Raw genomic sequence first — 13,202 nt, forward strand, 5'->3', positions numbered from 1 at the left:
TAGACAATAGAGAAAAAGTTGATTCTTTGAAGTTTTAAAAATTCATAAACAAAGCAAGACTATACCTCAATAATTTAATATAAAACAAGAACAAAAAACTTACTTTGGCCAATTCTGTAATTTTACCAAAACCAGGCTTCCAAGAGGTAGCTGTGAATAGACAATCTTAAATCCACTTTGATGAAGCTGAGACTCCTCAGGAAAGTCTTCTTCAGAAATAGAGCACTTATTATATCTTGAATCAGTGTTCATGATGCAATACCATGGTTCATTGTGGTCAATTCTGGCTGCATCCTCACTTGTCAACAATCTCCATTTCAAACAACTTTCATTGTCACATTGAACCCACACTTTGTTTACATACATGTTGTTTTCCACTGAAGAAGCCATTGCAGTGTTATAATATTCTAGGATTATCTTTTTATCCAACTTATTTCTTTTTCCATAAATGCTTTTACATCTGGAAAATAAAGGGAAAATAAAAAAAAATAAGGATTCAAGAGTATAACTTATTCATTTTGCTTAAATAAAACATTATGTCTGCTAATTAGTAACTCCCCATTTCGTTCTTCTCCTTGCCTCTGGAAAGTACCATTTCATTCTGAGTCTATAAATTAGATGATTTTTAGATACCACACATAAATGGAATCATGCAGTATTTGTCTTTCTGTGACTGGCTTATTTCACTTAGCAAAATGTCCTCCAGGTTCATCTGTGTTGTCACATATCGCAGAATTTCCTTCTTATTTAAGTCTGTAAAATATCCCTTTGTATGTTTTCTTTATCCATTCATCCATCGACAGACACTTAGGTTGTTTCCATATCTTGGCTATTGTGAATAGTGCCGCTAGTATGTCTTTGAGATCCTGATTTCAATTCTCTTGGATAATTACCCACAGGTGGGATCGATGGATCGTATGGTATTTCTATTTTTTTTTAGAAATGCCCATACTGTTTTTTACAGCAGCTGCATCCTTTTGTATTCCCAACAGTGTACAAGGTTCCAATTTCTCCATATCCTCACCATGATTATCTTTTAATTTTTTGATAATAGCCATCTTAACAGGTATAAGGTAATATCTAATTATGGTTTTGATGTACATTTCTCTGATGAATAGTGATGTTAAGGATCTTTTCATGTATCTGCTGGCCACGTACAAGTCTTCTTTGGAAAACAGACTGCTCAGCTCCTCTGCCCACTTTTCAATTTGATTATTTGGTTTTTTGCTATTAGTTGTAAGAAATCCTTATGCATTTTGGATACTAACCCTATATTGGATATATAGTTTACAAATATTTTCTCCATTCTATAGGCTGCCTTTTCGTTTTGTTGATTGTTTCCTTTGCTGTGCAGAAATGGTTCAGTTTGATGCATTCCTACTAGACTACTTCTGGTTTTGTTGCCTGTGCTATTGATGTCAGATTCAAAAATTCATTGAAAGACCAATCTCAAGGAACTTTTCCCGTGTGCTTTCTTCTAGCAGTTTAAAGTTTCGGATCTGACATTTAAGTTTTTAATCCATTTGGAGTTGATTTTTTGTGTATAGTGTAAGATAAGGATCCAATTTTGCTCTTTTTCATGTGGATATCCAGTTTTCCAATCCCATTTATTGAAGAGACTGTATTTTTCCCACATGTATTCTTGGTGCCTTTGTAGAAAATTAGCTGATCATATATATATGTGGGCTTATTTTTGGGATATCTGTTCTGTTCCACTGATCTGTGTCTATTTTTATGCCAATACCATACTGTCTTGATTAATATAGTTTTGTAATATAGTTTAAAATCAGGAAGTAAAATGCCTCCAACATTGCTCTCCTTGCTCAAGATTGCATTAGCTGTTCAGGGACTTTTATGTTCCACGCACATTTTAGGATTTTTTCTTTTTTTTCAATTTCTGTAAAAAAAAAAAAAAAGAAAAGAAAAAGAAAGAAAGAAAAAGCCATTGGAATTTTCATAGAGATTACATTGAAACTGTAGATTGCTTTGGGTGGTATGGACATTTTAATTATTGGGTATTCCAATCCATGAACATGGAATATCTTTCCATTTATTTGCATCTTTAATTTCTTTCATCAAGGTTTTATAGTTTTCAGTGTACAAATCTTTCACCTCCTTAGTTAAGTTTATTCCTAAGCATTTTATTCTTTTTGATGCAATTGTAAATGGAACTGTTTCCTTAATTTCTTTTTCAGATAGTTCCTTGTTGATGTATAGAAATACAACTGTTTTTGTTTGTGGATTTTGTATCCAGCAACTTTACTGAGTTCATTTATTAGTTTTAGCAATTTTCTGGTGGAGTCTAGCATTTTCCATATATGAGATCATATATTCTGCAGAGACAATTTTACTTCTTCCCTTCTGATATGGATGCCTTTTTTTTCTTTTTCTTGCCTAACTGCTTTGGCTAGGACTTCAAAGACTATGTATGTTGAATGAAAGCAGTAAGTGCCAATTTTGTTTATCTTTTCAAAAAACCAACTCTTAGTTTCATTGATCTTTCTTATTATCTTTCTACTCTCTTATTTATTTCTGCTCTGATCTTTGTTATTTCTTCCGTCTACTAAATTCAAGCTTAGTAATTCCTCTTTTTCCAATTCCTTCTGGTGTAATATTAGATTGTTTGAGAAGTTTCTTTTTACTTAATTTTGACAATTACCACTATAATCTTCCCTCTTAGAACTGATTTTGTAAAAATACCACAATTTTAGTATGTTATGTTTCCACTTTCATTTGTTTCAAGGTACTTTTTGATTTCTTCTCCAACTCACTGGTTAGTCAGGAGCTTGTTGTTTAATCTCAACATATTTGTGAATTTTCCAGTTTTTCTCCTGCTATTTATTTCTGGTTTCATATCATTGTGGTTAGAAAAGATGCTTGATATGGTTTCAATCTTCTTTGCTTTTGTGGCCTCACATATGATCTACCCTGGAGAATGCTGCATGTACACTTGAGAAGAATATGTATTCTACTGCTGTAGGACAGATGTTCTGTATGTGTCTGTTACATTCTTTTCATCTAAAGCACAGTTTAAGTCCAGTGTTTCCTTACTGATTTCGTCTAAATGATATATCCATTTTTGAAAGTGGGTACTGAAATCCCCTATTATTATATTGCTGTCCATTACTTCCTTCAGATCTGTTAATATTTGCCTTATTCATTTAGATGCTCCAATACTAATGGCATAAATATTTTCATCAATTCCTCCAGATAAATTGACCACTTTATCAGTATATAATAACCTTCTTTGTATTTTTTTCAGTTTTTTACTTAAATTCTGTTTTGTCTGGTATAAGTATAGCAACAACTGCTCTCTTTGGTTTCCATTTACATGGAATACCTTTTTCCATCCCATCCCTTAACTTTCAGTTTATAGTTGTAGAACTAGTACATTTACATGTAATTTCTGATAGGAAAAGGCTTACTATTGCTCTTCTGTTAATTCTTTTCTGGATGTTTTGTGAGCCTTTTGTTTCTATCTTTCTCTCTTGCTCTCATCCTCTGTGATTTGATGATTTTCTGTAGTGCTATGGTTTGATTCCTTTCTCATCTTTTGTGTATCTACTATAGATTTTTGCTTTGTAGTTTCCATGAGGCTTACATAAAGCATTCTATAGTTATAGTAGTCCATATTAAGCTGATAACTTCAATAGCATACAAAAGCTCTACATGGTGATTCCCTGCTCCCCCACCCCACACACTCACTTTTGGTTTTTGATCTCATAATTTACATATTTTTATATCGTGTATCCATTAAAAATTTTTTGTAGCTAGTCATTTTTAATAGTTTTAACATATAATCTTTTAAGATTTATACTAGAGTTATATGTGGTTTACACACCACCATCACATATTAGAGTATTTGTAATTTGACTTTATATTTACCTTTACCAGTAATTTTATACCTTCATGTTTTCATATCACTAATTAGCATTCTTTCATTTAAGCTTGAAGAACTTCTTTTGGCATTTCTTGTAAGCCAAGTCTATTGGTGATGGATTCATTCAGCTTTTGTTTGTACAGGAATGGCTTTACCTCTCCTTCAATTCTGAAGGACAACTTTGCCAGGTAAAGTATTCTTGGTTGGCAGTTATTTTCTTTCAGAACTAGATATATCATCCCATTCCCTGGATTATAAGGTTTCTGTTGAAAAATGGGCTTATGTCTTATAGGGGTTCCCTTATATGTAACAAGTTGTTTTTCTCTTACTCCTTTCAGTTCTCTGTCTTTAACTTTTGACAATTTGATTATAATATGTCCTGATGTGGGTCTTGTTGGATTATCTTCTTTAGTGCTTTTTAGGCTTCCTGGATCTGGATATCTATTTCTTTCCCAGGTTTTGGAAGTTTTCAGCCATAATTACATTGAATAATGTTTCTATGTCTTTCTCTCTTCTCTTTCTGGGACTCTTACAATGAGCTCATTCATCTACTTGATGGTGTCCCATAAGACCTTTAAGCTATGTTTTTTCATTTTTTTCTTTTTGTTCCTCTGATTGATTTCCACTGTCTTCAAGTTCTTTGATCCTTCATTCTGTTGATCTATTTTTAAAGCCTTCTATTGACTTTTCAATTCATTTGTGTTTTTCAACTCTGATTTCTTTTTAGTACTTTTTTAAAAAATATATTCTTTCTGTTGAAATTCTCACTTTGTTCATGCATTGCTATCTTGGCCTCTGTGAGCATCTTTATGACATTCATTTTAGTTATCTGACAGGCAAATCACTTAATCTCCATCAGTTTTTATCACTCGAGTGAGCTGGGGAGAAGGTATGGGAAGTTCCTGCATGCCATGATGTTTAGTGTCCTGTGAGACTACAAATTACATTACCCATCACTCTCAGATTCAGGCTAATTAGAAGGGCATTGGGCAGCAACTGGAAAAGTACATCGTCAAAGCCCTTCCAGGGAGAAACTGGGAGCCTTGTGTTTTTGCCTGCTCCATCTGTGCTGAGGCTGGAGTAGGGGTGTGGGGGTGGGTAGCAGTGGAAAGTAATCACACATCTTAAAAATCGCCACTTTGTATTCTGTGGTGAAGGGGAACTTGCAAGTGCTGAGCCCTTATGGCTCTCTGATGTGTGTCATTTGGAAGCCAGTCCTTCAAGTGGCAGCCATAAAAGTTGGGGTGCTAGAAGTGTGGGCAAACTCCTTTCAGGGAGAAACTGGATACATGCTTTTATCATTGGAGTGAATGAGAGGGGAGAAGATGAGGGAGGAGCCCAGGCAACTTCCAGATGCAGGCTAATTAGACACCTGACCCTTGGACCACAACTAGAAATGCATGCAGTCAAACCCTTTCCAGGGAGACACTGGTATCCTTGTGTTTTTGCCTGCTCCCTCTGTGCTGAGCCCAGGGGTATAGCCATGGCAAGTGCTCACATTTCAGTATAAAACCATGTCTTTGTTTAATGTGGTCCTGGGGTACTAACAAATGCTAAGCCCTATCCACTGTCCGAGCCAGGTGATTTGGGAGCCAGTCCCTTGGGTAGCAGCCATAAAAGCTGGGGACCTAAATGTGTGGTCTAAACCCTTTTTCCTCAGGGAGAAGGTGGCAATTGGAGGTTCCCTCCAATGATAAGGTGCTATACCAGTGGTTTATGGCATGAGTGTGTTTCAGTTTTTTTCTACTGGCTTTAATGTGGGTATTTTCTCAGTAACCTAACGTGTAGGAGTCACTCAACTAGTTTTTGTATTTCTCTCCAAGGGAATTGATTTGCATGTAGCTGTTTATTCAGTGCATCTGTGGGATTAAGGAAAGTTCAGAGTCTCCTATTCTATCATCTTGCTGACAACCTTTTTATTTTGTTTTCTTTATTTTTACATTAACTCCAGAAAAAAATTAAACAGTAGTAATAGCACACATCTTTACTTTGTGACTTTAACAATATTGAAGTATAAATCTGGTCATCAAAAATGGAAGAAATTAAAGTTATTTTTGTCAAGGCATTCCTCTAGGTGTATGTTCTAGGAAACCATCATCCATCCTACACGAGTCTCCACAAATAGCTGTGAACAAAGTAGTAGGAGAAGGACATGACATTAACTGCTAAGTTAAGGTCTATGACCCTAAAAGTCAAATATAAAGAGAGATGCAAAAGATTCTAAGTCTAAGGCAGAAATTAGGTGTCTGTATGAACAACTAAGCTGAGGGTAAGAAGTTGGGGTACAGTTCTAGAAACAATGATATTATTCATTACAAGTTCATTCAAAGATATTCTATTTATATTTACTTTTATTTAATCAATAAGAAAATAATACCCTTATTCATATTTAATATCAAGTTGATACTAGAATCCTCACTCAGATCACACATAAGCAGGTCATATGTCCTGAGCAGGATGTGAGGCCTCCTGATAGAAAGGTCGGAGGTACCACAACTCAGTGTTTCATGGAGATACTCATTAGTTATCCATTCACCTTTACCATAGTGCAACGTTTTGGAGTTATATCTACCTAGTTAAACAGGTTTATAGGTTATATTATTAGATAACGTAATCGTCACAAAATGGAGCATCTTTAAAATATTTCTACAAAGAAACAGCATATTGAAGAGGATACTAATAATGCAAATAAAGTGTAATGTACATGTAAAAGCAGATAATTTTGTCTTTATTTCAACTGCCTAGAATTTTGTTCATCTTACAACCATTGGACTGCCATAAAGGAGAAAGCATTGTAAGTTTATGGAACCACATCAATGGAAAGCTTAGGAAAGTCCATTATGATAGCCTATTATAAATGTTAAGGGGATTAAAAGATTACTTTTAAGTGGTAGATAAAGTTTTCAGATTTTCTTAGGAAGTTGGGTTTCACAGTGGATAATACTGATAAAATAAATTAACATGAAGAAAATGTCATTATTACTTAAATAGTGATACTCATTTTCAATTGCATCTAACTTAAACCACTTGGTATTTTAGATTCGACACAGTTTATCCAGCCTAATAGAATTTATAATACAAATTATAGAATACTTCTTTTCAAATCACATTCTCATTATTTCTATTACATTTTTTCCAACAGGTCCCTCTCACTTTGTTGGTTTTCAAAATCACTGCCACATTCAGAAGATACAAATGAAGAAGAGAAAGAGAATGGGGTCAGAAGAGTGCTCGAGTCTTTGTAGGGGTCTCTATAAAATCATTCCTAAGGAGTCCTCACTTTAGTGTGTAAGGTATCATATTGATAAATACAAAGCCATGGTAAGCACAACACTTCCTTTTCTTTACTTCTGTTTTTAATTTTTTATTCCGTTACTTAGCTAACATTGAACTAGAGAATTCAGAGAAAATTTTAAAGTTAAATTTTAGAAAATGGAAAACAGAATGACTATTCAAAATTACACAGCTATAAGTTCAGGCTTAGTTTATTTATTCATTCAAGGCAGTAGTTTTAAATGGTTACAGGCACTCAATTTTCTGTCTGATAGTCTGACGGCTCTACCACTTTTTACTAAGCAAATTAGTTAATTACTCTAAGCTCTGTTCCCTTAATGGGAATAGTAAGAGTACTACTCTCTCTCTCTAGGTCTCTTTCATAAAGGCAATAATCCCATCCTGAAGGCTTTGCCTTTATGACTTAATCACTTCACAAAGGCCCCACTTCCTAATGCCATCACATTGGGAGTTAGGTTTTAATATGAATTTGCGGAAAAGCAAATATTCAGTCTATAGCATTCCACCCGTTCCCCGCAAATTCATGTCTCTCTAACATGAAAAATACATTCATTCTATCCCAATACTCCCCAGAAGTCTTAACTCCTTCCAAACTCAAAAATATAACTCAAAAATATAAAGTCCAAAGTCTCATCTAAGTATTATTTATCCCAGATAAGAGAAAGCTAAAGGAGTTCGTTATCACCAAACCTGTATGACAAGGAATCTTAGAGGGATTTAAGATGAAAAAAAGTAAAAGAAAGATAAAAAATATGAAAAATGACAATATCTATATATCTATCAACAATTACTTTAGATGTAAATGGATTAAATGCTCCAATCAAAAACTAAGGTGGCTGAATGGCTAGAAAAACAAGATCCTTACATAGGCTGCCTACAAGACACTCACTTCAGATTGAAAGATACACACAGACTGAAAGTTAAGGGATGGGAAAAGATATCTCATGAAAATGGCAACAAACAAACAAAAAAATATGGGGCAACAATATTTATACCAGACAAAACAGAGTTTAAAACAAAGGCTATAACAAGAGACAAAGAATGACCCAGTAACCCCACTTCTGGGTATTTACCTAAAGAAACCCAAACACTACTTTGAGGGGACGTGTGCATCCATATGTTTATTGCAGCATTGTTTACAATGGCCAAGATATGGAAACAACCTAAGTGCCCATCACTAGACTAATGAATAAAAAGGAGGTGGTACCTATATGTACGTATGGGGTCAGATGGGTATTAGGCTTACTGGGTGATCACTTCACAAGTTATATAAACGTTTAATCACTATTTTGTACACTTAAAACTAATATAATATTGCATGTCAACTGTAATTGAAAATTTTAAATTTCATTATTAAATATTATCTAAATCAGATATGGGTGAGACCTAAGATAGGACCCATCATGAGGCAAATTCCTCTTCAGTTGTGAACCCCTTGAAATCAAACATGTCTCCAAAATACAATGATGGGACAGACATACAATTAAACATTCCCTTTCCAAAGAGAGAAATAGGAAAGGAGTGATAGATCCCAGGCAAGACTAAAACCTTAAGGCTGGAGAATAACCTTCTTAGGCTCTATGCTCTGTTCTCCAAACACCCTAGGGCTGTGGTCCCGCCTTCCAGACCCACTAAGGTGGAGGTCCCACTCCCAGAGTTTTGTCAGGTAGAGGCTGGGCTCCCAAGGCTATAGGTGGCTTTTCCCCCATCGCTTTGGGCAGCCCACCTTCATGGCTTTGCTTGGCACAGCCCACACTGCAGCTCTCAGGAGTCAGTCATGTGCCTACAGCTCACCTGGGCTGGAATCACCTGCGGGTGGCTCTACTGGCCTGGGATAATAAGGGCAGCAGCCCCAGCCCACAGCTCCACTGCGCCATGCCCTAGTGAGGGCTCTCTGTGGGACACTTCCCTGTAGGGATTCTCTGCTTGTGTTTTATGACAGGAAATCTAGGTGGCAGTAGTCTCCCTCTTATGGCTTGTGCACTCTGTGTCCTAGCAGAGACAGCACCACCTGAACGGCAGCAAAGTCTGTGCCCTCTGGAGGGGTGGCTCCTACAGCCTGCTCCACTGGGACCTGCTAGAGCCTCCCCTGGGGCAATCAAGGAGTTCCCCATTAATGCAGGGGGTAGAAGGCTTGAGACAAGGCAGGGCAGTATGTGCCAGGGTGCCACAAGCGCCTGTGGCCCCTCCTTTGAAGTCATTTGGCTCTCCTGGTTTCTGCACTCTGGGTCTGTAATGGGGTGAGAGCCCTGATTTCTCTGCATTACCTTCTTCTTGTATCTTGAACAATAGTGCCTGGCTTCAGTTTAGATGGCTGACTAATCTCCTTATGAAATAATTGTGTGGCCACACCTTTCATGTATTCTCTTAAACAGTTCCTTCATTCTTTTCAACATGGATAGGCTGAGAATTTTCCAAATCATTTACGTTCTGCTTCTTTTCTGATGGACAATTCCATCTTTACACATCTTTTCTCTCTTCATGCATTTTTCTATAAGCAGTCAACAGAAGCTAAGGTGTACCTTCAACAATCTTTTTAGATTAATTTCCTCAGGCAAATATCCAATTCCACTGCTCACAAGTTCTACCTTCCATGAAAACACCAGACACGAACTCAATTCAGCCAAGTTCTTTGTCCCTTTATAACAAGGATCACCTTTCCTCCATTGTCCAATAACATCTTCCTCATGTCCATGTGAGACCTCATCAGAATGGCCTTTACCATCCATATTTCTACCAACATTCTTTTCAAAATCACTCAGGTGTTCTCTAAGAAGATTGAAGCTTTCTCTGTAGAGCTTTCATCTTTTCCTTCTGTGCCCTGACTAGAATCGCCCTTCAGGGTCCAGTCACGGTATTTGTAGGTTTTTTCCTAGCATGCCTCTCCAAACTCTTCCAGCCTCTTCTCATTACCCACTTCCAAAGCCGTTCCCACATTTAGGTAATTATTACAGCAACCCCTCCACTTCTCAGTACCAATTTCTGTCTTAATCCATTTGGGCTGCTGTAACAAAAGACCATAGACTAGGTGACTCATAAACAACAGAAATTTATTTATCACATGCCTTGAGGCTAGGTAGTCTCAGATCAAGGCCACGGCAGATTTGGTGGGTCGTGCAAGCCCGCTCCCTGGTTCATAGATGACTGCCTTTTTGTGGTAACCTCATTTGGCAGAAGGGGCAAGGTATCTCACTGAGGTCTCTTTTATGAGGGAATTAATTCCATTCGTGAGGGCCCAAATAGCATCCTAATAGCATCACATTTCAAGGGGACACAAACATTCGATGTACAGCAATAATCAATAAAACATATGCTGGTTTTGGAAAGGAGAGGAAGATTCCTAGTGATAAGGGAAGGAGGAAAGTGGCAGAGGAATCTTAGATTTCCATTTTGGGCAAATGAATGAACAGTGGAGTTAGTGTCCACCTAGGGGACAAAAATATGGAGAAAGTTTGAGGTTTGGGAAACAGGAACAATGTGTTCATTTTGGTCTTGAGTTCAAGATTCCTGTGAGTCTGCTATTAAATAGGCAATTTGAAATATGGCTCTCTTCCTCTAAAGAAAAGGTCTACAGTCATAAAATAGAAAGGGTGTAAACTCGCTGCCAGAAATCCTAGGCATCTACTCACTCTTAAATGCCTGACCATCTGGCTTTTACCAAAGGTTTCTTTTAAAGGAGTCCAAAGATTTTCTAGTCACCTAGTGCAAAAACTAAACCGTTCTTAAACCTCTAATGACTACTGATTCCTGTACTAGTTTCTTTCTCCCTCTAGTCTCTAAATGTAGGCCTTTCCAAAGGTTCTGTCTTCAAATTTCTCTTTCTACATTTTCTTCCTTAGGGATTTCACTCAAATAGCTTCAACACCGTCTTCCGTATAAATAGCTTCCTCACCTCCATCTCAAGTCTCACCTTCACATTGACATTCCATATAATTTTGACACTATCACCTGTGTTCCTCAAGCATCCAGCACTTGGGCCAAACTGAGTTGCCTTCCAAACCTAGGCTCAACTTTGAAACTGCGTGCTTCCTGACCAGTCCATTTAAATAGTTATTTTGCTAAATCTTAAAAAATTAAAAAGGTTCCTGTGTGTGTTCCCACCCTTTCAAGTTTACTGTTACAAACCCAGCTCAGTTCCTCATTACTTCACTTAGACTGCTGATAATAGTCTACCAACCAGTCAGTTTACTTTCTGTCTCTCCCCAGAGTTAATTCTTTCAATTCATTGATAACAGGCTACTCTATAAACTCTTGATAATTGATACACTCTTGTTTAATATATATATACATATCTTGTTTAATATATATATGTATATATATATATACATATAAAATGTTCCTTTGCTAAAATAATAGTAAATGAGGTCCTCATTTAAGAGTATGGGTTTTATTACCAGTCAGACCTGTAATAAGAACATCTACTTAATGTTCCTTGGGCAACATTCCTTAATCTACTTAATGTTCCTTGGGTATGACCTTGGGCAAATCATTTAATATCTTTCCATTTGCAAAGTGGGAATAATACTAGCACCTATCTCATAGTATTCTGAAAGTTCAATAAAATAATGCATGCAGGGTATGAAGAAGCACAGCACAAAATAAGTGCTCATTAAATGGCTGCCAGCATGACTTTCCTCTATTAGTCTTTCAAACTGCATCAACTTACATTATTTGATATTTCCCAAATATATCCAATGAATTCTGTCTGTATTATCTTTGCACGTTATCGTCTTTACTCTATCATAATCTGTAAATTGCCTATTTTCAAGACCACTTCAAATACCATCTTTTTAAAAAAGTCTTTCTGGATATCCCCAATCAGCTGCAATTACTCCCTGCTTGATCTTCATGTACTCGTAACTTCTGGTATTCATAACATTCTGCTTCATATTATAGTGATGTGTATGGCCTACTTCCTACCACTAAACTGTAACCTCTCTGAAGGCAGAGACATTATTTTTGTATCTCCAGCAATGAATGGGCTGATGATAGAAACACTGTTCTCTGTGTGCTGATCCCAAAATGCCCAGAAACTCCTTTACATGCAGGAATTTTTTATATCACTTCCCTAATTTTGCTCAATTTCTGCTATATTTCTGCAGAGCATCTGGAACTGGCTAAATATTCTAACAGATGGGAAGAGATTAGTGAGCAATTTGTTATTTGTAACAATACATTACAATGCATTACTAGTTAAATTGAATTTATTAAAGAAACCACCAAGGTCTGTAGAATTCCACTAAACAGTTCTAAACAACTTAATACAGTACAATCATTATTGGCATTTGTAGCATTAAAGTGAACTTCATGAGCTAAAGGAAAGAAAAGTAAGAAAACTCCATATGGATTTTGTATGACTTCTCCAAATATTTTTTATATTTCATGAATGTAATTTTAGAATGTTTTAGCTGAGTCTGAAAAAATACAAAATAAGATCAATTCATCTTGAATTGAAATATTACAGTTCCACTGTTCAACAGAACAAAGGTCTTTAAAATGGAGTACAGCCAATATGAATTCTCGTGACACATCAATTTTTATTACAATGTATATACATTTTGTGACTGATGTATCCTAGATGGTAAAATGACAACATACCCAAGGAGTTCTGAACAATATCAGAATTTAATGAGATAGTGTGAATAAATACATACAGTAGAGGAATGAAGATAAATGGCTACTTATAATGGAAATTTTTGTTTGTATGTGAATGATAAAAATGATTGTTCTTCCAAACAACAAAAAAAAACCCCATCATTATTCTTTTGCTCTCCAACACTGTGGTTATACGAAGTTTATCCAGTTTTATCCACAGGCTATCCCAGATGATACTACTCTTCTGAGTTTGAAAAAAAAATAATGGTATCTGTGTCACTGTCTTCAGAGTTGGGGCATGTCAGCATTATAATTTCAATTTTTATCACTTCTATTTTCTAGATAATGTCTGACTTGTAACCAATGATTATAAGACTGCAATACTAAACTGGCCTATTTTCAAAGAGAACTTGAAGTGATTAATAAGTTAATT

At 36.1% G+C, this 13,202-nt stretch overlaps 1 protein-coding gene across 1 annotated transcript in view; it reads right to left on the reverse strand.

Moving 5' to 3' along the window:
• Positions 1–13,202, reverse strand: part of ZCWPW2 (zinc finger CW-type and PWWP domain containing 2) — a 122,208-nt gene that overhangs the window by 78,647 nt on the left and 30,359 nt on the right. Inside the window, exon 3 of the mRNA XM_033131767.1 lies at positions 104–460. Within this exon, the coding sequence (XP_032987658.1) occupies positions 104–460 (357 nt within the window). The remainder of the gene's footprint in view (positions 1–103; positions 461–13,202) is intronic.

This window comes from Rhinolophus ferrumequinum, chromosome 17 (assembly GCF_004115265.2).
Source record: "Rhinolophus ferrumequinum isolate MPI-CBG mRhiFer1 chromosome 17, mRhiFer1_v1.p, whole genome shotgun sequence".
NCBI lineage: Eukaryota > Metazoa > Chordata > Mammalia > Chiroptera > Rhinolophidae > Rhinolophus > Rhinolophus ferrumequinum.